Below are 22,787 nucleotides of genomic sequence, written 5' to 3'. Positions count from 1 at the left end.
CAATCGCCAGGCAAATATCGATAAGTATATGCTATCGATTATCGGCGACAGAGGCGCCAATTTTAAAAGAAACTTAAGTAAAATACTTTTGTATATTACGCGATTCTGTTCGTTTAAAGTACATTGTTTTATATTTAGATATTAGGACTGATTTCTAGTGACATTCCCCTGAACCGACTTGGACAAGGCCTCATAGGTGACATCATATTGCAGCAGGAAGATGAAGAAGTCAGCAGAGGCCACCAGCAACTAAATATGGCAATTAAATTATTTGCAATAAAGCTGTAGAGCACACTTACAGAGGTTAAAAATTTGAGGTCCAGATTTATGACCCCACATACCAAATGCTGCCGCACATTCGTTCTCATTTGGATAATGTAATGGGTAATGGCATCTTGAAGATCATTTCTGGTACACGACACTCTACTCAAAGCAGTCAAGCACCTGAAATGCTAAAGATATACATATTAGTAAAGGTCTGAACTTATTTTGGGTTATCCCACCTCATCCTGAATAGTCTGATTGAAGTACAGTATGCAGCATACCTTTCCCACGTGCAGGGCCAGCCAGAGGAGCATACTTAACCACTTGGCCAAGTCGGCCATCGATGGATTCTCGATGCCCTGATAGACGAGGAACAGGACGAGGTTAAAGTTCAGGAAACAGCACACGAAGAGCAGTAAGATGGAGTACTGAAACGTCCGGTTTACCACTTTGGTGAAATCAATAAGATCTGCATGATGCTTCCGGATTTTTTGGACCTCCGATATTCGAGGGCTGTGCAAATGAAATAGCTCCCGCTCCAGGCTTTCAGTTAGTTTCCTTTGACGCCATGCGATCCCTTGGAGGAGGAGGTAGTACTGGATAAAGGATATGCTGCTTATGATATTGGGCATCACATAGCTGTTGATGCTCAAGATCGATCTGTATACAAGGCATTTCTGGGTCCAGATATTAAAGAAAATCGCTAGACAGGTGAAAATCCCCACCAAAAACATATGCAGCCTAATGAATCTCTTCGTCCTGTTGGAGTCTATGTTGTAAGCTCTATCTATATCGGATCTTACGATATTCCTCATCACCTTAGGAGCCCAGTTCCTACACTGCCAAGTGAGGAGCATAATGGAAAATATGTGAACCACATAGATGGCGGACTCAGTGGCATTTAGGTAGCGGTCCAAGGATACCCTCTGTGTGGTGATGAGCACGAATTCCCAGTAGGAGCCCAAGACGAACAATCCATACCACAGAATCATCCAACTCAAATGGACCAACCGGTAGATTCTGTATGGGCAGCCCGGTAGAATGGTTATGGGAGCGGTATTTGCCAAAACGGCAATGAGTAGTAACCAGAATACGGCCCTATGTAGCTCTTTGTATCTTTCAGCATATTGTGGATTGGAGAAAGATGGTCTGCAAACCAGGAACTGTAGATTTATCTATCTTTAGATGGTGTCTACTCACCCTTCTCTTGGAAAAACCCTAAGTTTAGCGCCTGGCGTTGGTGGTTTCTCTGAGCTCCGCATGTTGACTACTTAGGATTTAAGTTCCTGAAATCATTTAGGCCTGTCAGTTGCTCCAGTCTAATCATCAATCACATCAATTAGAAGTATGCGTCGTTTACCACTTTTAATCATTAATTAAAGCGTGCTCAGGATGGACAGTTCGTACTGGGAGAATCTCCTGCTGACCATCAATCGGTTCTTTGGCGTGTATCCAAGTGGGAAAAGGGGCGTTCTCCGCTGGATCCACTCCCTCTGGAGCCTGTTCCTGCTTCTGTACATCTGGGCTGGCAGCATTGTCAAGTGCCTAGAGTTTACAACGGAGATACCCACGATTGAAAAACTCCTCTACTTGATGGAGTTTCCGGGAAACATGACCACCATTGCCATTCTGGTTTACTATGCCATATTAAATCGTCCTCTTGCTCATGGAGTGGAGTTCCAGATTGATTGCATAATCTCAGGACTCAAAGGAAAAGCTAAGCGTCTGGTCTATAAGCGACAAGGTCAGAGAACTCTTCATTTAATGGTGACCACTACAGTCTTTCATGGCTTGTGTGTTCTGGTGGACGTGGTGAACTATAAATTTCACTTCTCGACCACTTGGAGCAGCAATAGTGTCTACAACCTACCTGCCATAATGCTGAGTCTGGGTGTACTCCAATACGCCCTTCCCGTCCACTTCCTGTGGCTTGTGCTGGACCAGATGCGGATGTGTCTAAAGGTGCTAAAGTTGCAGCAGAGACCACCGCAGGGTACGACCAAGTTGGATGCCCGATACGAGTCCGCTTTTGCAGCTCTAGTAGACGCGGGTGGAGGATCCGCATTGATGATTGAAGAGATGGGATTCGCCTGCAATCTTATTGAGCTTGTCCACAACAAGTATCTATCGAGATTTGGCCCCTTTCTGGTACTAAACCTAGTCAATTCCTTGATCAGCATTTGTGTAGAGTTCTACTTGATCTTTAACTTCTTTGAGACTCCTCTCTGGGAGGAGACCGTGTTGCTGGTATATCGCCTGCTCTGGCTGGCCATGCATGGCGGACGTATCTGGTTCATCCTGGCGGTCAACGAGCAGATCCTGGAACAGGTAATCATCAATATCTAAATATAATCCAACCGGATTTTAACACTCCACACCCAGAAGTGTAACCTCTGCCACGTGTTGAACGAGTTGGAGGTGTGTAGCGCCCGTCTGGAAAGGACCATTAATCGCTTTTTGCTCCAGCTCCAGAGGAGTATTGACCAACCCCTGGAAGCCTGTGGAATCGTCACGCTGGACACTCGCTCTTTGGGCGGGGTAAGTGGGTGGCAGTCGTCCAATTAACCCGTTTGTATCCTTTGTCCATCGACAGTTTATCGGCGTTCTGATGGCCATTGTCATTTTCCTCATACAAATCGGCCTGGGCAATAAATCGCTAATGGGTGTCGCCCTAAACAGATCCAATTGGGTTTACGTTTGAGGTCCTTTGTCCTTAAAATCGCTTCAAAATCAAACAAATAAATATAGCACTAATGGAGGTCTAACATATAAGGCATCTGAATATAAGCAGTGGACAACTAACTATGTTTTTCATTGGGTAAAGAAATGTCGAACGAACGACTGTGGCTTTGGATCAGAGGAGTCACTGCCAGGATCCTTCGAGGACTCTTGGCGCTCCTCAGGTTGGTCTTGACTGGTTGCGCCAGGTACTTCGACCGGTTGAGGGATGTCGTGGGCCAGGCAGGAGCCGAAACTGGTCTCCTGGCGGTGAGCTTGTGCGTCAACCGGAGTATCCATCTGCTGGAGAGGCTCTTTTGGCTGGCGGTGGTCATAAGCAGTGTGATCGCCGCCCTGGTGCTCAGTCGCCTCCAGTTGGAGCGCTACTTCAGCTCACCCACCGTGATCTCCGTGGACCGAGACTATCGCGGCTGGAACGGATCCCTGCCAGCAGTCACCCTGTGCTACTACGACCACATCGATTCATTCAAGGCCAATGAGTACATTCAGGAGGTGTGGAATGTGTCCATCATTGACGAGGACTACTTCTACTTCATGGACTTCCTGTACGCCGTGGTGAACGCCACCGCGGGCAACTACGCCGAGTTGGCCAAGTTCGCGGAGGACGAGCGCTTCGACCAGATCGACCTGTACGAGATGATCCAGCGGGTGGACAGACCCTTTGAGCAGGTCATCAGCAGCTTCGACTCCGGCTTCCAGGTCCATGTCCAGAGGGTAATGACGGAGCGTGGAGCCTGCTACGCCATCAACTCACCCATGTCCACGGTGCTGAGTGGCCAGTGAGTGCTAAGGGAATGGGTTTGCGTCTAGGTGATCCTGTCATCCTCCGTTTCAGACCAGTTGCCTATGAGTTGATGCCACAGCCCCTGTCCTGCCAGTATGGAAAACAGCAGTGCTACATCCGGATGGATTTGTATGAGAGCACGGGCGTGGTGGGTGATGCACAGTGGCCTCCATTGAGTAGAGTCGCTATTGAATTATGAAATCAACCTTTCAGCTGGACGTCCATTCGCCATTTGAGGTTTCGGCCACAGAGGCGAACATTGTGGCCCTCCACAAATCCGACGAGATAACCGCCTCGTTCAAGGTGCTGGAAACGGTGTAAGTAGACCAGACCCCCTGATTACATTACACCATCATCCAGACAGAGAGATTAATTTATATGCTTCCCCATCTCCAGAGCATCAAAGAACTTACGCCAACTGAGCGTCGCCCAGCGCAAGTGTGTGTTCAACAACGAGGAGACATCCAACCTGAAGGTACATCATATATGCCCATATACACAGCTTATCTGGTGGATGCCCTGCGTTTCGGTTCGGCAAATAAACAAATTTCCCAAGTCAAATGAAACAGCACCTGATAAGCCATATCAGTGCAAGGAACTCGTATTTCATAGCAGGGGATGCAGGGAATCCTGACTTGGATTCGCCAAAGGAATGTGCTATTATCTAAGCACGTGCTACGTTTCTACTTCACAACATCACACCTATTAAAATGACTTTTTAGCCATTTATTTATCTACTTCCGTTTGACTATGTAGATCTACAGCAAGTCCCTGTGCCTGGCCAGATGCCGCGCGGTGATGGCCCTCGAGATGTGCAACTGCGTGCCCTTCTTCTACCCGTACGTGGATGGACCCAGTTGCAATCCCGCCGGATTCGAGTGCCTGCTGGACTTCAAGTGGCCCATCTGGGCACTGCACATCTGCAAGTGCCCCTCCACCTGCACCGAGATCGAGTACACCATGCAGACGGTCAAGAAGAGCTCCTGGGGCGTCAAGAACAACGAGGAGGTGGCCAGCAGCGAGACTGCCACCTCCAGCTTCCGCTGGGATCTGATTCCTCCGAAGGTGCGCATGCGACGGGATGTGGTCTACAGTTTCGAGGACTTAGTGGGTAAGTGCCTTTCGAACTTTTATTTATAAGCTGTCATACATATATGTAATTGTATCTCGTATATGCTGTACAGTATCCTTTGGAGGTGTACTGGCCCTCTTCGTGGGCGTCAGTGTGATGGGTCTGGTGGAGATGGTCCATGTGCTCGTCCAGAACTTGCTAATCGACATCTTCACGGTGCTCCGCCTGGTGTTTGGTCGACTGCGGCGCTGCTGGCGAAGAGACGACCACAAACCGGAGGCCAACCACCACCATGCCCGACTGCATGACTTCAACGAGCGCCTCTCTTTGGCCGACACCGCTGAACTGCCGCCGTTTGACTACGTGAATTGATAAGCGACAATTAGCTGGCAACCCAAATGCGGTCAAAAGTTTAATGTTACTGGGCTGGGATGGGCTGGAGCGGGGATGGCGGTGGCTGATGGATCCGTTGGGGGTAGAAAACCATGTCGCCGGCATCGGCGATGCCCAGTTGCCGCTCAGTCTTTCACGCGAACAGTCGACTGCGTCTGACCGCGATTTCGTTTGCCCAGACAGATTTAAGGTTTCCTCCCAAAGATCCCAAGCAGATATGCAAATACATTGTAAGCGGCGGACCCTCAGATAAGATAAGCCTGCTCCGGAGGCGATAAGGCGGTACATCGAGTAGCCAGAATTATAAGAGTTCGTCGGAGAGGTGACTGAACCCGTCGAACCTAGCTTGAACCATGCAGGAATCCGGCGGCTCGTCGTCGGGCCAGGGACAGGGCGGTGCATCGCTGTGCCTCGAGTGGAAGCAGCTGAACTACTATGTGCCCGCCCAGGAGCAGAGCAACTACAGCTTCTGGAACGAGTGCCGCAAGAAGCGGGAGCTGCGGATCCTCCAAGACGGTGAGTCAATGCTCCGGATGTGGATATGGATGTGGATGTGAATGTGAATATGTCTATGGGAATGGGACTGATTTGCGGTCTGGCCCGGTTCGATTTGGTTTGCAGCCAGCGGGCACATGAAGACCGGCGACCTCATCGCCATACTGGGCGGATCCGGAGCGGGTAAGACCACGTTGCTGGCGGCGATTTCGCAACGGCTGCGTGGTAACCTGACCGGGGATGTGGTTTTGAACGGCATGGCCATGGAGCGGCATCAGATGACGCGCATCTCCAGCTTTCTGCCACAGTTCGAGATCAACGTGAAGACGTTTACGGCCTACGAGCATCTATACTTTATGGTGGGTCCTTCCTTATCCTTAATGATCCTTACTAAAAGAACCTTTTAATTTATAAATAAATGTTGCTACATCATTTATTAAGTAATCTTTTAGTTTAGTTTACCTAATGACTTTCCATACCTTCACACGTCCTTCCCAGTCCCATTTCAAGATGCACCGGCGCACCACGAAGGCGGAGAAGCGCCAGAGGGTGGCGGACCTGCTCCTGGCAGTGGGCCTGCGAGACTCCGCCCACACCCGCATCCAGCAGCTGTCGGGCGGAGAACGAAAGCGACTCAGTTTGGCCGAGGAGCTGATCACCGATCCCATATTCCTGTTCTGCGATGAGCCCACCACGGGATTGGACAGCTTCAGCGCCTACTCGGTGATCAAAACATTGAGGCACTTGTGCACAAGGAGGCGGATTGCGAAGCACTCCTTGAACCAGGTCTACGGCGAGGACTCGTTCGAGACCCCGAGTGGCGAGAGCAGTGCCAGTGGCAGTGGCAGCAAGTCCATCGAGATGGAGGTGGTGGCCGAATCGCACGAGAGCCTGCTGCAGGCGATGCGGGATCTTCCAGCACTGGGAGTCCTGAGCAACAGTCCGAATGGAACCCACAAGAAGGCGGCCATCTGCTCCATCCATCAGCCGACGTCGGACATCTTCGAGCTCTTCACCCACATCATCCTGATGGATGGCGGCAGGATTGTCTACCAGGGACGCACCGAGCAGGCGGCCAAGTTCTTCACAGAGTGAGTGGGCTCCTTTCTTCCGAGATTCCTTGCTATATCCTGAACATCTTAGCCTGGGCTACGAGCTCCCGCTGAACTGCAATCCCGCGGACTTCTACCTGAAGACCCTGGCGGACAAGGATGGCAAGGAGAATGCCGGCGCAGTGCTTCGGGCGAAGTACGAGCACGAGACGGATGGACTTTACAGCGGGAGCTGGCTGCTAGCTCGCAGTTATAGTGGGGATTACCTGAAGCACGTGCAGAACTTGTAACTTCTAGCTGGATTCAAGTGGGGAATATGTTTCTGACACTCCAAAACATGTCTTATATTTCAGCAAGAAAATCCGCTGGGTGTATCAGGTGTACCTCCTGATGGTGCGCTTCATGACCGAGGATGTGCGGAATATCAAGAGCGGGCTCATCGCCTTTGGCTTCTTCATGGTAAGTGCTTACCGGCTATGCCAAAGTAATGTTTTCTAATCTCCAACTGCAGATCACCGCTGTAACACTATCCCTCATGTACTCCGGGATCGGAGGACTCACCCAGCGGACAGTACAGGACGTAGGTGGATCCATTTTCATGCTCAGCAACGAGGTGGGTGTCTCTCCTCTTTCTCTCATTGGTAACTAATGCAGCATAACCTCTCTAGATGATCTTCACGTTCAGCTATGGCGTGACCTATATATTTCCCGCCGCCCTGCCCATCATCCGAAGGGAGGTGGGCGAGGGCACCTACAGCTTGTCCGCCTACTACGTGGCTCTGGTGCTCTCCTTCGTGCCCGTGGCCTTCTTCAAGGGATACGTCTTCCTGTCGGTGATATACGCCTCCATATATTACACGCGTGGCTTCCTGCTGTACCTCAGCATGGGCTTTCTGATGAGCTTGTCCGCGGTGGCAGCTGTCGGCTACGGGGTATTCCTCTCCAGCCTCTTTGAGTCGGATAAGATGGCCTCCGAGTGTGCGGCGCCCTTCGATCTGATCTTTCTGATTTTCGGAGGCACCTACATGAACGTGGACACAGTGCCTGGCTTGAAGTATCTTTCGTTATTCTTCTACTCCAACGAGGCACTGATGTACAAGTTCTGGATCGACATTGATAATATCGGTGGGCTGAAACTCAGTACATAATTAGGACGCATAGTTATCAAATATCATTTCCAGACTGCCCCGTCAACGAGGATCACCCGTGCGTCAAGACCGGAGTAGAGGTCCTTGAACAGGGATCTTATCGCACCGCCGACTACACCTACTGGCTGGATTGCTTCAGTCTGATTGTAGTGGCGGTTATATTCCACATCGTGTCCTTTGGGTTGGTGAGGCGATACATTCATCGCAGTGGTTACTATTGAGTGCGGCGCTTTTATTATACTAATTTCAGTTTACACTGTTACAGAACTTGTTTCAGCTTAATTTCAGTTGCATTGAGTACACGTGCAGTTAGTTAAGTAAAATTTGTAATTTTTAAGCACAAACTGTTCTAAATACATCTAAACTTCAGTGGAAAATATTGCATTCATCAAACTTGAGTCGCATAAAATAAATCCCATATAGATCATATATGCTGTTACTAAAAAAAATTTAACTTGAATTTTAACTAAATTTGAGCTCAAGGAAAAGTCTGGGAGTCTTGCGAGTCTAAGAGGCGATCTATAAGATCTATATCAGATTATTTTACTTATACCTAATTATACGGTTGTCTGTCATTAAATATAAAGTGTTTGTTTTTCAAGAGACCTGACAGTTGAATAAATTAAGCTAAAACAACCAAAAAATAATGGAAACAAAAACGAAGTAATATTTCTGCTTAAAATGGCTAAAACGCATGGATACGTCTGGCTGCTCCATCACCGACTCCTGTTCTTTGCCAATGTAAGCATTACCTTTTCAACAATAATTCTTTGAACCCTATTTTTCTAGCAGTCAAAGGAAATCTGTCTCTTGGCCTTGCCTCCAGAGTTGTTGCTGTTACCTACGGGTGGCATTTGGAACTTTCGCGCCGAGCTGTTACTTCCTCCGCCGCCAAAGTAGGGACTGATGTTCTGCTGGTCCTTGCCGGTGAAGTTCTTTTGCGCCGACCTGCGAGACTCGCAGTCCATGTTCTCGCGCAGCGCCAGTCCGCCTAGGTTGCTCTTCGATGAGCTGTTCTGCAGCGAAGGATTGGGACGGATGGGCTGTCGTTCCTTGCAGAAGAGATCCTCCGAGATGCGATCCACTATACTCGATTGCGTGTCCGCATTTGTAGGCAGGCTCATTTGACTCAGACCGAAGGAATCGATGGAGTTCTCGCTGCCAAAGATGTTGTGCAGCGATCGCACCGAACCTGCTGCTGATCCTCCGACCGATGTTTGCGATAGAAGCAGTTTACGCTGGGCAAACTCCTCCGGACCGATGTAGCCTGAGAGGCGGGTGCTCGACAACCGCTTGGCCTCGCATTCCTGGCTTCGCGCCTGCAGGTAAACGTCATCCGCATTCTTTCCCGCAATCACGCTAAAGGCAAACTTCTTGGCCAGCCTGCGAAAAGTGGAAGTTCCAATAATGCTTATAGCAGTATAATTTCAACCCCCTACTCACCTTAGCAGGGTTTCGCTATTGCTGGATGAATGCCCCAGGTAGAATTCCTGGAAGATGCGCTTCACAATGCGCGTAAGATCCGCCGCATGCTGACGGAATTGCTCATGCTTCGGTGTAATTTTCTTCTCCTGCAGTGCCTGCGACACAGCCCAAAGCAGTTTCTGTGACAATAAAAGAGATAAGTTATGACGATTATAGCAAACCATATACCAGGGCATATTTAAGATATACCTTTTGAAGAATTTCATTTCAAATATACATAAATAGGGGCTCACCTTTCGCTGGTTATCAGTCATGCTGCTATTCGGCGTGGCGCTCATCTCCGAGTGCGCTCGGTGCAGCTTACTCGCCAGTGGCGTACCGCTTGCAAAAGAGGATGGGTTAACCAGGTTGCTACTGCTGCCGCTCAGACCAAGACTGAGCCGCGTCTGGCCAGTGGTAGCAGCGGGTTGCTGCGCTAACTTTAGCTGAACACCCGCAGTGGAGGAACCAGCCCCAATGCAGAAACTCTGACTCTTGATCTTCAGAGCGCGAGGAGTCAACCCACTGGGTCCACTGCTCTCGGCCCGGAAGAGCTTGCTGCTCTGACTAGCCAAATCAGCTGAATCTTCGTCATCGCAAACGTTTCTTTTCCTTTTCAGGAGAGACTCCAGCTGATTACTGCTGCCTTGGTGATCCGGCGAAAAGAGAGCGCGCTTTGAGCGCTCTACGCGGTTTGCAATCTCCGGCTTAAAGATCGGTTTGGGGGGCATTAGCTGCTGTTGCTGCAGAGTTTTGGCCGGACTTTGGAATAAGGCACGCTTGGAGGTTTCTCTCGAAGGTCCTGGCTTGATGAGATCAGTGCGGTAGAGGCGCTTTCGAGCGGATGATGATGGCGTCTTGCGGGCTGGTGCAAATGCATCATTAACAAAAGTTCGTTTGCTTATCTAATCAACACACTTACCTTTTTTCTTGCTGCCCGGCGTCTTTCGTTTGGGCGTGGCCTTGCGTTTATTTCGAGCTTTTCTGTAAGCCAAAAATATATAAATTAGTTTGTGTTTGGAGTTTTTAATCTAAAAAGGTACCCACTTCTTATCTAGCATAATTTGTGGTCCAATTGAGCTGTTGAGCTTCTGTGAGTTGGTGGCTAGATTCGCAGAGGAAAATATGGCACGTCGTTTGGCCAGGTGACTTAGGCGATTGCCAGGCGATTGGGTTAACATTCTGTAAGGAGTTAGGATCAGTTAGTTATTTAATCACACGGTTAGCTACTTCAGTACTCACTTCATACGCATGTTTCTCTTCTTGGCACTCGAGGGCGATCTCACATAGGACGTGGCTGTTTCCACGCCCACATAGCGGTCCACGACGGACATGCTGAGGTATTCATTTTGTTCGGCAGCCTTGTTTAGATTGTAGCTACGGAGGGACAAGGATAATGCAGATAATGCCGGCACAAATGAAAGCTTTATATAACGTACCTCAGTCCATGATGTCTCACTCCAAGTACATCCCGCCAGCCCATGTTTTGAGCATCCGAAAGACTGTGAGAAGGTCGAAACAGAGAGGTTGTTTCGCTAATGCCGCTGTCCTCGATTGTGGGCGTAGATGCTGGGCTATCCTTGGAGAGAAAGTTCAGTACGCTTGACTTCATGCTTAGCACCATTTTGATGACGTCCACATCGGGTGCAGTCACCGAGGGCGGCGGACGCACTCCCTGGAGGCAGCGACGAATCCGGCGATACAGTTCCCTTTCTCTTCTGCAGTTCTCCAAGAAATGCGACCGGGGATCGTTGGCGTTAAGCTGTGTGGCCGAAAGGTCCATCGTCTGTTCATCGACAAAGCTGGACTCCGTGGGCGCATTCAGCGAGCAGCGGGCCCGTGCGTCGCTGGTGCACTGCGACTCTTCCAACACCTCAGGCAGATCCTCTAGCCTGGTGGGCGGCTCCTTTTCCGGTTGCTCGTCGTTTTCACCGTCCTCGTCGCTGTCGGCAAAGAGATCAGGCGAGCGTTCGTTGTTGAACTTTTGCTGCGAGGTGTTCAGCGAGGTTTCCAGCACGTTGGAAAGCCGTGTATTGGCATTGGAGGGTCCAGGTTTATCCTGACTTTCCGGCTTTGCGGTCAGACTCTTAATTTTCCCATCGAAGGAGAGGCTGCCCGTTGTCGTAGTGGCTGTAGAAGTCACAGCCACTGATACAGCCATGTCCACGGCATTGCAGCTGTTCTCCTCGATGAGGGTGTCGTAAAACCGGGGAAAGACAATTTTGCCCGGCGAGGGACGACGGACGGCAGGGGGCTCCACCTCCGGCAGCTTGAGGTTCTGCAGCTGGGAGCCATACAGACGTTTGTTCACCTGGCCATACGGACTGTCTCCGAAGCCCAGGAACTGCGATTCCTGGCTGCCTGTCTTCGGATTAGGTGGCGTTGGGGTTTCCTTGATGGGCTGGCTGCTCAGTGCTTTCGGTTTCATCAGATACGGTAAGTTCATGTGATCCTCGTCAGATATGTGGCTCTCATTGTTTTCACTGAGCGAAGACTGTAAAATACGAAATTTCAGCAAACTCGCATCCGCAAGGATAGCATTTAATCTTACCCCGCTTCCTGTGGAAGGCTCCGATTCGTAGCTGTTGTTTATTTTGTTCCCAATAGTGGCCATTCTTTGAATAAAAATAGATTTCTTGTTGTAGTTATAGCTTCCTATAGCCCGAAGTTATTTTAGGCACGCGGCATTTTGTACAGGCTGCTCCAGTTCGTGGAGCCCAAGGAAAAGCGGGAGTTGCGGGGAAGAGGTAAGTGAAAGTAAACACGAGAAAGCCGCGGCCGCTTTTCTTATCTGAGTCGCATCAATCTTGATGGCAGTGCATTTACCTTTTGGAAATGTGGCACTTTTCCCAGGTCGGGGAAAACTTAAGTCACCCAAGCGAAAAACGCGCGTAGAAGTCCCACTTTTGCGGGCATTTAACGCGGCCGAGTCGCACGCTGCACGTCTTTCACAAATATCCAGTTGTGCCCGCGAGCTTGTAGTTCTTAGTTCATCCTCACATTCGCCTTAAAACACTCTTTAATTAGTTAATTTTTCTATTAAACACTGCTGTTAAAATTCGCCGCCTGCATGAACATCTGCCTGCTTTTGGCGGTGGTACTAACGCGTCTGGGAAATGCCATTAGTGATGGGCGATAGCTGTGCTATCGAATGGCAGCCGTCAAGTGGAGAGCAGTGTCGTGATTTTCGTTGTAATTCAATTCTGGATAACCAATCAAAATAAAATATAAGTATATTTCTTACGAATTTATTTATTTATGCGTAGAGCAAGGTTATTATATGCAAAAATATTGTCCAGTGGGTTAAGCTATCTGTGGCAACAGTAACTATCGCAGCTAGTGTCAGCCCTGGTAAGCAGCTGTTCGCGCATAACATCGCACAATAACAACAAGCCTTCGAATTTATTAAATCTTTTATCTTTACTGCTGACTGCGCGCTTTTAATCGCAGCGCCCGTTTTGAAAACCCCCACCGAGTGCGATAAATTCAGTTGTGCCCAAGAAATCATTCGCAACAGGCCGCCAAAGGGCCAATTACGCGCTACTCAACCACTGGCCCCATTAGCAACAAAAACAACAGCAATAGCAACAACCACTGCGCCAACAACACATCATCTCATCCATTTTACGGAAAACGTCACTAAAATCCAAGGAAAGCGATGCGATTAAGCCGCTAATCTCGGCGAGATGCGCGGAATCGAGGGCAAAGTGCTTGTTCTGGGCTCGCGAGGTAAGCACACACGCCCCGTTTCCCATTTTAATGGCCATTCGGCGGTTTCCATTCAGAAGACTCAACGATCCGCATAATGCAAGCAATTCCATCAATTGCCCAGTGATAAGATTCATAACCGGGGTGTGCCGATAAGCCGTAGCCTTGAACTCCACTGGCCCCAATTGGGAATCTGCAAGCAGCAAGCTGCAATTTGGAGAAACAGGGTGTCTGGTTGGGATTAGCCTATGAATTGCACCACAAACGAGGTCTTCACTCAAAGATCACAATGCCTTTAGGCCAAATCTGGTGGCTTCAGTAGTACACGGCTCCAAAGATTAAATCTGTGGCAGGTTAAAAGAATAACTTTTATGAAAAGATCCCCATATATACTCTAATTTATGTAACACTTCAAGGTTGCAGAGACTTCATGTCTACCTTTCGAAACCAACCATAGCTGGCCTTTTTTGCAGTGTAATCGGCTGTTGAATTTGAAATGAATTTGTTTAAATTTGCCACAAGGTCAACTAAGGTGGCTATATGCACAGCGATTGCAGTAAGTGGCTGCATTTGTGCCAAACAAAGGGATGCATTGATAAAAAGGCGGTAATTTCCTCGAAATATATGTTCTTCCCATTATCGTTGGATGATTCACTGCATGCACTGCAGCCCCAGGGGCATATTCCTCGTCCGATCAGTCACAGTGGGGCTTTTCTCAGCCGCAAAAGTGTGCGCCAAACAAAGAGTCTCGTGGTTGGTACGCGATTCCTTATCAGTGTTTACCACCTTTTGTGGGCTAGTGCGTCTCCAGTTTTTTGTTTATTTGGCTCAATTTGCGTGATTAATCAGTGGTCAATTAATGCGTGCGCTATTGCGCGTTCACTGACTTCAAGCTGATAAGCTGCACGGCTTTATGTTTGAATCAAAATAGCGCTCACCGTTACACTGGGAGACAATATTGTAATTTTTAGACTGTTAAACGCTCGATTAATTGCTTAATTTATGTTTTTGTGTTGCAGGTGTGGGCAAAACGCGTTTGGTCATCCGCTACATAAAGAACACGCTGCACAGGAAGGAGAGCGAGGTGCCCACGATAGCCGTGTCCTTCTTCACGTGCAACATCATCCTGGACGAGGTCAAAATTAAATTGCAAGTGCGTATCCTATCCACACAGCCAGAATATGTATATCAGTGCACGCAACTCTTTCGGGGCAAACGCAAATGGAATTGCCTCGTAAAAAAGCCGAAGCCAAAGGCAAAGGCAAAGCCACTAATCCTATTTGCCGGCTTGGCTGCCGGAACGCTAATCTGGGTTTATTTTGCCACTGGCTCCGCCGCGGGTCCTGTTCGTCCGCCGCCTCCTCTGCAGACTGCTCCGCCCACTGTTTTGGTCACTTTATTTGTCCTTTTTTGTTTGCAATTTGTGCGTCCGCTGCACTTTGTGTTATTCGTTTTTTTGTGAGCTCGTTTCTTCTTTTTTTTTTATAGTTTATTGATAACCTAAACGGGAGCGGCAGCAGCTTCCACCGTTGCCAAAGGGTTACCACCCATTTGGCCCTGGCTGCCATATTTACTCTTCGGTGATCCCGATTTTATGCCCATATAACAACGGCCACTACAATAGCCATACGTTCACTTGCAAACGTCGAACAGTTTTTGCCCTTACAAGATTCATGGGTGGCTAGGTGGATAGGCTTTAAGCAGAGAATTTTTCTACTTTCTAGTAAACTTTCTAGTAAAATAGCATTGATGCTCAATATTCAAGCCCTTAAATCCGATTATATAGCATTTAAGCAAAGCAATACTTTTTCTTGCAAGACGTGTTTGCTCAAATGCACACGAATGTCAAAAGAAACAGGTCAGATTTGCTTTTCCCCCGGTTGACCCCAGTTGACCAGCAGAAGCAGTCGCCGGCGCACAATAAGTATGAATACATAATAGGATATAGTTTTCGGATTCCGCTTGTTAGTTTCGCTTGCGGGGCTTTTTGTTTCTTTGGGGAGCTTTTGTGTGCTTCGATTTAGTTTTGCCAATGAACATGTCGTTGCCCCAAAATTTTTATGATTCGCATAAAGAGGAGCCCCTTGAAAAGACCTGAAGCAGGGATCCCACAACCAATATGATTGTTATTGCTGTGGGAAAACGCGACAATAAAAGGGCAATTGCAGAATAAGCGGGCAATGACTCAATTAAATTCAAGTGGCGTACGAACTCTAACCACTGGACACTTTCTCTCATTGTAGATTTGGGACACAGCTGGCCAGGAGCGGTATCGGGCGGTGGCGCCCATGTACTACAGGAATGCCAACGCTGCCATTCTGGTCTTCGATCTGACGCAGTACAAGACCTTCACGGAGATCAAGTCGTGGATTCAGGAGCTGCACCGCAATGTTCAGGATCCGATGATACTGACGCTTGTGGGAAACAAGATGGACATGCAGGCGCAGCGAGCGGTTTCCCGGGAGGAGGCATTCGTGTTTGCCACCTCCATTGGGGCAACCTACTTTGAAACCTCCACCGAAACGGATCAGGGACTCGAGCAAGTCTTCATCTCCACTGCCCAGGGACTGGTTCGCCTGGCGGACGAGGGCAAGAGCCCATCGCTGCGCTCCTTCGAGTCGACTGATTCGCTGGCCTACACCAACACCAACACTGCCTTCAGTCACACGGTGGCCGCCCTGGCCAGGAGCTCCGGCAATGCAGCATTCCGTCTGCCGTACGTGGACATTGGCTTGGCGGTGGAGGGCGAGGACGTGAAGACCAATGGCGTGGGGCGGCTGGAGACGGCGCCGTGGAGCATCGAGCACATTGCCCTCGGCGAGGTGGAGCGGCCCAGCTGGTGCTGCTACTAAGATCTATCAGATCCCTAGGATCCATCTCTGTGAAAGAACCAATGTGATTTTAACAGAACCAGACTGCAGTTCGAATATGGGCTCAAGGGCCAACCAGCATCGTTTAAGCAATCAAGCAATCAAGCAATCCAACTCCAGAAATGCAAAGACCAAAAGCAGCCGCCGCAACAGCAAGAAGCGAACTTGGCTTGAAGCTATGTATTAATACACTGATTAGGCTAGATCCTCTCCACGATCCTCTAGATCACCTGACAAGGCGCTGGGACAACCGCTTCATCATAATCTTAGTTCTTAATGACAGCTGTATACAGAAATTGCCGCGTGCATATTATGACTTTATACACTTGTTTCGCTATAAGCCCATTTGACTTACCAATCCTAAGATTAACTCACAAACACAAGGAGCAGCACTCACAAAACACTCACCCACAAGACATTAACACAAACACCAATTCATGTACAAAGCATTTTATACTGCATGCCTATAATAAATGTAAATGTAATAATGTATTTCGGGTGCTTTGTCATTTTGGGGCGTCTTTTTGGGGCGCCACGCCCCCAATGGCGAATCATCGGGCCAATGGCAGTGCAAGTGCATTAACTTGGCCATTAACGCGGCATCTTAACGTGTAATTGGAATTTAATGCCCTCATAACAATGCCAAGGGTTACAATTGTATTGGCTCCACCGGCCCCTAATGCCTTGGCATTAAGTTTGCCCCCAGAAGCGTGACCTGGTATTTTTATCAACCCTTGTGCGCCACTTTGGGGCTTTGGATGAACGTGCGTTGTGGATTTTAGGAAGCAATTCCCGCGAAGTTCGTTAGTGAAATGTTTCTCTGTGATTTCTTTACAAAATATGATTTCCTAGAAGAGCGTTTCCAAAACGAGTGAGCATCCACTTAATTATGAAATTATTGTTCAGACAAAAATGTAATCTAATATATTATATTAAGTGATTAAGCAAAGAGTGACTTTTCTAAAATAAAAATCCGGACTGCGTATGACAGACTAATTGAAATAAAATCAATATACGCCCCTGGGCAACCCAAGTAAAAACTGAATCCATAATGAAATTCTCCACGGCGCCACTCACTCCGGAAGCAGGCAATTGATTGCCCATCGGGAGGCCAAATCGAATGGGTAAATGTGGTCGTCAGTTGGCTGGCAAGTTCATAAAGCACCGAAAGCAAGCTAAACGATTAGCTAATATACATAACTTATGGTCAGTTGAGTCCTTATGTATAAATAATATGTGCAATTTAGCGTGAGATGCCGGCGACGAAAGACACCGAAACTCATTCAAGTGTCATCAGCCAGCCGGATGGTTCAGTTTGCGGGTCCTATATAGCCATAGCCATTCCCATACCCATACCCATACCCATACCCATACCCATAGCTGTAGTCGTAGTCTTAGTCGAGGCCAGCTGGACTTCCTGGAACACTGGGACGCGGGCTGTGGCGCAGTCAGCCCATTGATTTGCCATTAGGGAATGGCAAATGAGTTGGCGCTGGCTCGTCTGTATCTGTGTGGGTGCACTCAGCCGGAAGCGATGTGTGTGTGTGTGTGACTGAGTGTGTGAGTGTGTGCAGAGATGCCGCAGATAAATCCGTGACTTACACCCACACACGCACAACATATGTACCTCAAAATCTGTGCTGCTGCTAATGGTGTTTAGACGGCCTAATGATGTGGAAATGCATCAATGTAATCAAGGTGAGACAGGAGCACAAACCGCATATATGTATATACATATATATAGATATATACGAATCCTGAAGATATCCTGCGGGCGTGGCCACACAATCTTGGTTTGTGTGCAGCTGGGTTAACCAAGCAGCCTGTTGTCCGAGCAAATTGCTCACTTCAGTCAGGAGCCTGTCAAGGCGCCTAATAGCCCCATGTGCAACACTAGCCATTAGCATTCTCTGACTTTGATTGCTGCTCCTCACCTGGTGCTGCTGCTGCTGCTGCCATTCACAATCGAGTGAAAATTATATTACTGACTTCTTTGAGCACACATGGCCTCCTTCACTCCTTCGAATGATTGAGTTTTCTGTCATATGAAGTGAAAAATTGGGTTATTTAAGGCCTTAAACAGTTTATACGGCCCCAATTGGTGAGGTGAATCCTTTGCCTTGCAACACATATCCTTATAGGATATCCTAATAGTTTATAAAGTAAGCAAACACCTTTCAATTGACCAAATCCATTATCGCTCCATTTAGTATGCCTGCAAATAACTATTTTTGAGTCACCGGCTTACAAAGAGCTGACAATTTGATCCCGGCTCATATATGCAGATTTCTATTTGCTTTTAATTCCGCCCATGGACATGCAGTTAGGCGGCAATGGCCGATTTTGGATGGGTGGGCCATATTTTTATATGGAGAGCATGCATATAAATCGAATTACACGTCCTGCTGGCATATTTACGACCCCCACATGCATATACAGATATAGATATGCGTATATTTTGTCGACGAGCGTTAGAATGTCAAATCTACCAAAGTTCTCAATGCCACATAAATTGCTGCCACACAAACACACTCACTCACATGCACACTCACACACACACGCAAATCAAGTATGCAAACGAAGAACGTTTGTGTGACTGTATGAGGTGTGCGAGCGCTCCCCTTTGTTCCTTCGTCCTGCCAACTGCTCCCTCCATCCTCTATCCTTCATCCTGAATTCTCTATCCTCCATCCTCCATCCTGCAGCCACCCTTCTACATCGTACTTTCCACATCCAGCATATCCGTTGCCATCGAATTTTGAATATTTATCAAGCGCCTCGCTCGGGGCTCAGTACGTTCACGCTTTTCTGATGCATACTTTATGGCGCCGTGTGCTGGTGTGCTGGTGTGCTGGTGTGCGTGTGGACGAGTATCTGTGTGAGTGGCAACTAGTTGGCATTGTTAGGGATCCAGCTGAACTTCCACTGACCTGCACGGCGCACACATCGTGTGCAGTGGCTTTTGTGCACCAGTTCTGGTCCACAGACAGAACAAGCAAATTAAATTCGAGTGGGGAGTAATGAATTCTCGGCGCTTTAAGTTTTAATTTATTCGCCATTAAAGTGACATCTAACCATATTCCCAGCAGAAAGCAATCATTCCTGAAGGGAAAGTTATCATAACTAAATTTTATTTCTTTTGGGATTATGATGCCAATTCAACAATTATTATTAAATGCCTGACTAGTATACAATATTTGCTATATGCTTACCTTAAGTTATAATAAAAGTCGTACTACATTGATTTTCTTTTCATCATCGCTATAAAAAGTTGATGTCATTTCACGAGCGCATTTTGTTTATTCTGTTTATTCACGCACAATTCAAGCGGCGTCATAACAAATTGATTTTCCCACAACATTATTCGCATTATCGCATATTTTGCTAGCAAATGCGAATCAAGATAGCCCGAAATCCAATTTTCAGCGCTCAAAATCAAAGAGCTTTTCCGGTGGAAATGTGTTTGTTTTCTCTCTCTGCGACGGTAAGTGCGGCAAATGAAATTCCGTTTCGATTTGGCATTATGTTTTAAGTACATACCGGAGAAAAGGGTGTTTGCCACATTGACAATTAATCCTGTTAACATGCAATCAGCATTTCAATCGCAGGACTGCGACTGCAGGCAGTCTTAAAGGCAAACAGACAAGGCGAATTCGCTCCTGGAGATTCCTTAAATGCCAAGATGTCGGGCTGCCTGGAAAGTTGGTCGCCAGCTAGATGCTGAAAGCAATGCAGCGACATGGAAAATACCACAGCGGCGAATGCACAGACACGCAGGATGTGGATGCCAGGACGAGGTTGAAGGATGGTGTGGAAGGATGGGGATCCGGGCCTTCTGGGCTTCTGTGCTCAAGATGACGGCGCTGCGGGCCAGTCGCTTGAGTGGAGTGTCCTCGTCCATGTCCCCAGCCCAAATCCCGAGTGCATAGACAGATGCTGCAGCTCCAGCTCAAGCTCAAGCTCACTGAACAAAAATCAGAAGTTTTCCTATGTAATATATGAATAATTTATAAGATCGGTCTGTCATTAACCACAAGTGCTATAAATTCCAGTATAACTAGCTCACAAAGAGTGCAGATTTCATTTTGGGTTTACTGACAAGTTTATTTTCAGTGTCTGCGCAAAAAGGCAATCGCAGCCGGGGAAAAGGGGAAGGCAACCTGGGAGGGAAAACGGAGAGGGAGTGGAGTGTGGCTCAGACCAAGGCAATCCAAATGCAATTTAGTGTCATTTTAATTGAGCTGCCCAGGCAATGTCTTGGGTCTCTAAACGTATTACCCCGAAAAAACGACGCTCGAACGCAAAGCTCCCACAGAGTTATTTATGGGGACGCATAAAAAAGCATTTGAATGTCACTTAATTCAATAAGTGCCACAAAAGTGCAATTGTTTGGTCATAAATTCTCCTGGAATCCAAATCGAAGCAGTGTACTTTGCTGCAGGATTTCAAGGATTTTCCTCACAACAATGTGAAACAATTGAGCAAATGGAGTTCCTGTTTTGTTAGTCCTAATTGAGTTGGGTGCCTTGGTCGTGTGTTAGACTCGAATCTATTTATCATAATTTGCCAGCAAATTACTTTTTCGCCCAACACACAGATGGTGTTGTTGCCAACTCATGTTGCCAATTTGGAGTTTCAGGTAACTGGGCCGCCAGGAAAATGGCTGCTGAGCAAATATGGCAGCCATTATCGAGATAAGCCCACTCCACGCACACAGCTGTGGGCTCCCCAAAACCAAAGGATCCTTCTCGTGGGGCTTAAGGACACCATTTGTCTAGACGAACTCCAGCTCGACTTGGTATTACCATCTTTTTGCTTTGCTACCCTGAAATCTGTGGTTGGCAGCTTGATATTCAGGCTAGAAAGTAGAAGAGAGTAGAGCAGCAGATATATGAGTAGTTGAAAAATACATAAAAATTTAAAATATTCTTTAAATTAAGCTCAACTATTTCTGTGCACGATTTCATTTGTTTATTTGTTTCCGCTTTATATAAACTCTGTCTGCGGATCAGCGCTGTTAGCGGTTGTCCAATTACTGGAATCCTTTTGGCAGGGTATCAACTGAATGTCGAACACAATTGAGATAACTTCGGCATCCTTTGTCCGCATGCCCCCCATATCATTTCCCTGCCACTCGATGTGCTGTCATACGAATTGTGAGACGTCACTGTCACACGAGAGTGAGCCATTTTCCTGCTGTTGTGTGATGACAACACTTTGGATTGTGTATGTGCCTTCTACTCGCCCCTCTCGGCGTCCTCCTCCATCGGGGTCCTGTATTCAGGATGCTTTCCACTCGCCCCCCGCAGAGCCATTTGCCATTTTTAATTGTTTACCAGCAAAACAATAGGCGGACAAAGCTTTTGTTTTCCCCGATTTCGATTCCGATTCGATGCGAATCAAGAGTGCTCTGCGACAAAACAAAAACACGGCTAAAAAATCGATGGCGAAAATAAAAATAAAAATCGTATTGCCCGCAACAGGTTCGAAACGAACTAAAACGGCGGGCTTTAAGTTTCAAGCGCCCAAGGACATTCGATGAAGTCCTGAATGACCCCTTGAAGTTTTCGAGTTCGCCGATTTTGCGTCGCACATCATTTGTCTGCTGACTGGGCAGCCATGAATCTGCATTAATTTTTTTCTTACCAGGCCCCACCTCTGGGGAGCCATGTGTGTGTGTGGGGATATAATTTCGGGTTATGGCGATTCGGTGCACATGGAGGAGCTATTAACAGGCCCACACAGAGCCCAACTCAACTCCAAACGAAGGCTGGTACCTTGGCCGACGTCTTTGTCTTCGGACTTAATGTTAATGCTGTGTGCTTGCCGGAGGTTGAGCATCGGGCTCGAAGGACCAAGGACTTCATCTGCTGGTCAATGGGTGGTGCTGACGTTTGACATTGACTGGCTGATAATATAAATATCATTGTTGCTTGCACATAATTAAGCCGGACAGTCGACAAAGCCCTTCAACAAACGCACATCTACAGTGGGGTAAACTAAGTAAATTATAGTTAAAAGAAAATATAACCTTTGGATTTTAAATGGTTTTCATGTTCCTTATTAAATGATGAAATCAGTTAATGAAATATGAAAAAATGTAATTACTAATGTATCTTAACTTTGAAGCTTTCATACACAACTCAAATACGAGTCCACGTTGCGTATGAGCAATATAAATCATTGCTTCGTAATGTTTCATACTTTTGGATAGTGTTAGTTTCCAGTGTTTCGCTGGGCCATCATTCTCGAGTGCCAGCCACTGTCTAATATTTGATTGTGTTTTTAGTCCTGCTGCCAGTGGCTTTAAGTGTGTTTGTGTGCGTGGCAGGCTGGGGATAAGTGTGTGTGTGTGTGTGTGCGCTGTGCCCTGGGAAAAGGGAAATAATGCGCCTAGTGCCAGCTCCAGTTGGCAGTTTGTTGGCTTTCAGCTTTGGTCGCTAATTAAGCCTGTTTATCGAAGTAAGTTAGCTGTTCAACTTTCGCTCCAGAGCCCTTTGTTCCTTGTTCCTTGCCACCGCCCCCGCCCCCGCATCCACCTCCAAGATGATCGGCTCAGTTTAGTTTTATCAGCTAACTAAATTAGCTGTCTGCCGGTTGGCATATGTATGCAGTATATATGAATATGTCTGAGTAAATAGAGTGCCACAGGGTGTGTAGGTGTGTATGAATTGGGAGCGTTTCTAAGTGCAGTAATAAAGCGATTCTGGTAAATGCCGCAAAGCCTTCGAGTTCGGCTCTAATTGAGTAAATTATCGGGGGAAATGAAAATGGTTGGCCAGATGCGAGCAACTTTGT

At 47.6% G+C, this 22,787-nt stretch overlaps 6 protein-coding genes and 1 long non-coding RNA gene across 13 annotated transcripts; 4 read left to right on the top strand and 3 right to left on the bottom strand.

Annotated features, from left to right (window-relative positions):
• Nucleotides 1-17: 17 nt before the first annotated feature.
• LOC120445674 (putative gustatory receptor 59f) lies at nucleotides 18-1,741 on the bottom strand. Of its 4 annotated transcripts, none has more exons than XM_039626227.2 (5): nucleotides 1,465-1,601; nucleotides 711-1,413; nucleotides 504-623; nucleotides 300-452; nucleotides 18-249 (listed from the first exon to the last, which is right to left on the bottom strand). In XM_039626227.2, exons 1-5 carry the CDS (start codon nucleotides 1,524-1,526, stop codon nucleotides 142-144), a joined length of 1,146 nt encoding a protein of 381 aa, XP_039482161.1. In that variant the 5' UTR covers nucleotides 1,527-1,601; the 3' UTR covers nucleotides 18-141. The 4 variants fall into 4 exon arrangements, with proteins under 4 accessions (XP_039482161.1, XP_039482160.1, XP_039482163.1 ...); XM_039626226.2 differs by adding an exon at nucleotides 1,625-1,741 and having other exon boundaries at nucleotides 28-249; nucleotides 504-1,413; nucleotides 1,465-1,550; XM_039626229.2 differs by having other exon boundaries at nucleotides 35-249; nucleotides 711-860; nucleotides 1,465-1,523.
• On the top strand, nucleotides 1,618-3,052 carry LOC120445675 (putative gustatory receptor 59e). The gene is made up of 3 exons (XM_039626230.1): nucleotides 1,618-2,592; nucleotides 2,647-2,802; nucleotides 2,858-3,052. Exons 1-3 carry the CDS (start codon nucleotides 1,657-1,659, stop codon nucleotides 2,963-2,965), a joined length of 1,200 nt encoding a protein of 399 aa, XP_039482164.1. The 5' UTR covers nucleotides 1,618-1,656; the 3' UTR covers nucleotides 2,966-3,052.
• On the top strand, nucleotides 3,016-5,258 carry LOC120445682 (sodium channel protein Nach). Its single transcript, XM_039626239.1, has 6 exons — nucleotides 3,016-3,782; nucleotides 3,839-3,935; nucleotides 4,001-4,104; nucleotides 4,184-4,262; nucleotides 4,544-4,898; nucleotides 4,972-5,258. The coding sequence occupies exons 1-6, from the start codon at nucleotides 3,091-3,093 to the stop codon at nucleotides 5,229-5,231; spliced, it is 1,587 nt and encodes a 528-aa protein (XP_039482173.1). The 5' UTR covers nucleotides 3,016-3,090; the 3' UTR covers nucleotides 5,232-5,258.
• Nucleotides 4,892-5,400, bottom strand: LOC120445683. Its single transcript, XR_005615774.1, has 2 exons — nucleotides 5,282-5,400; nucleotides 4,892-5,218 (listed from the first exon to the last, which is right to left on the bottom strand). It is a non-coding gene; the product is annotated as an uncharacterized LOC120445683 (long non-coding RNA).
• On the top strand, nucleotides 5,258-8,168 carry LOC120445673 (protein brown). Its single transcript, XM_039626224.2, has 8 exons — nucleotides 5,258-5,768; nucleotides 5,874-6,106; nucleotides 6,246-6,838; nucleotides 6,891-7,085; nucleotides 7,153-7,258; nucleotides 7,311-7,412; nucleotides 7,468-7,924; nucleotides 7,981-8,168. Exons 1-8 carry the CDS (start codon nucleotides 5,606-5,608, stop codon nucleotides 8,166-8,168), a joined length of 2,037 nt encoding a protein of 678 aa, XP_039482158.1. The 5' UTR covers nucleotides 5,258-5,605.
• Nucleotides 8,159-12,526, bottom strand: LOC120445671. Of its 3 annotated transcripts, XM_039626220.2 has the most exons (9): nucleotides 12,238-12,524; nucleotides 11,963-12,026; nucleotides 10,851-11,905; nucleotides 10,654-10,788; nucleotides 10,459-10,593; nucleotides 10,334-10,395; nucleotides 9,666-10,276; nucleotides 9,391-9,551; nucleotides 8,159-9,330 (listed from the first exon to the last, which is right to left on the bottom strand). In XM_039626220.2, exons 2-9 carry the CDS (start codon nucleotides 12,023-12,025, stop codon nucleotides 8,733-8,735), a joined length of 2,820 nt encoding a protein of 939 aa, XP_039482154.1. In that variant the 5' UTR covers nucleotide 12,026; nucleotides 12,238-12,524; the 3' UTR covers nucleotides 8,159-8,732. The 3 variants fall into 3 exon arrangements, with proteins under 3 accessions (XP_039482154.1, XP_039482155.1, XP_039482156.1); XM_039626221.2 differs by lacking the exon at nucleotides 12,238-12,524 and having other exon boundaries at nucleotides 11,963-12,048; XM_039626222.2 differs by lacking the exons at nucleotides 8,159-9,330; nucleotides 9,391-9,551 and having other exon boundaries at nucleotides 10,077-10,278; nucleotides 10,335-10,395; nucleotides 12,238-12,526.
• An 83-nt stretch (nucleotides 12,527-12,609) lies between these two features.
• LOC120445679 (ras-related protein RABF2a) lies at nucleotides 12,610-16,481 on the top strand. Of its 2 annotated transcripts, XM_039626235.1 has the most exons (4): nucleotides 12,610-12,762; nucleotides 12,862-13,140; nucleotides 14,139-14,272; nucleotides 15,363-16,481. In XM_039626235.1, the coding sequence occupies exons 2-4, from the start codon at nucleotides 13,098-13,100 to the stop codon at nucleotides 15,969-15,971; spliced, it is 786 nt and encodes a 261-aa protein (XP_039482169.1). In that variant the 5' UTR covers nucleotides 12,610-12,762; nucleotides 12,862-13,097; the 3' UTR covers nucleotides 15,972-16,481. The 2 variants fall into 2 exon arrangements, with proteins under 2 accessions (XP_039482169.1, XP_039482168.1); XM_039626234.1 differs by lacking the exon at nucleotides 12,610-12,762 and having other exon boundaries at nucleotides 12,769-13,140.
• The last annotated feature ends 6,306 nt before the right edge of the window (nucleotides 16,482-22,787 follow it).

Source organism: Drosophila santomea, chromosome 2R, assembly GCF_016746245.2.
Source record: "Drosophila santomea strain STO CAGO 1482 chromosome 2R, Prin_Dsan_1.1, whole genome shotgun sequence".
NCBI classification, from domain to species: Eukaryota; Metazoa; Arthropoda; class Insecta; order Diptera; family Drosophilidae; genus Drosophila; species Drosophila santomea.
Note: the sequence above shows the minus strand (reverse complement) of the source record. Positions and strands in the feature narration are given on the sequence as shown.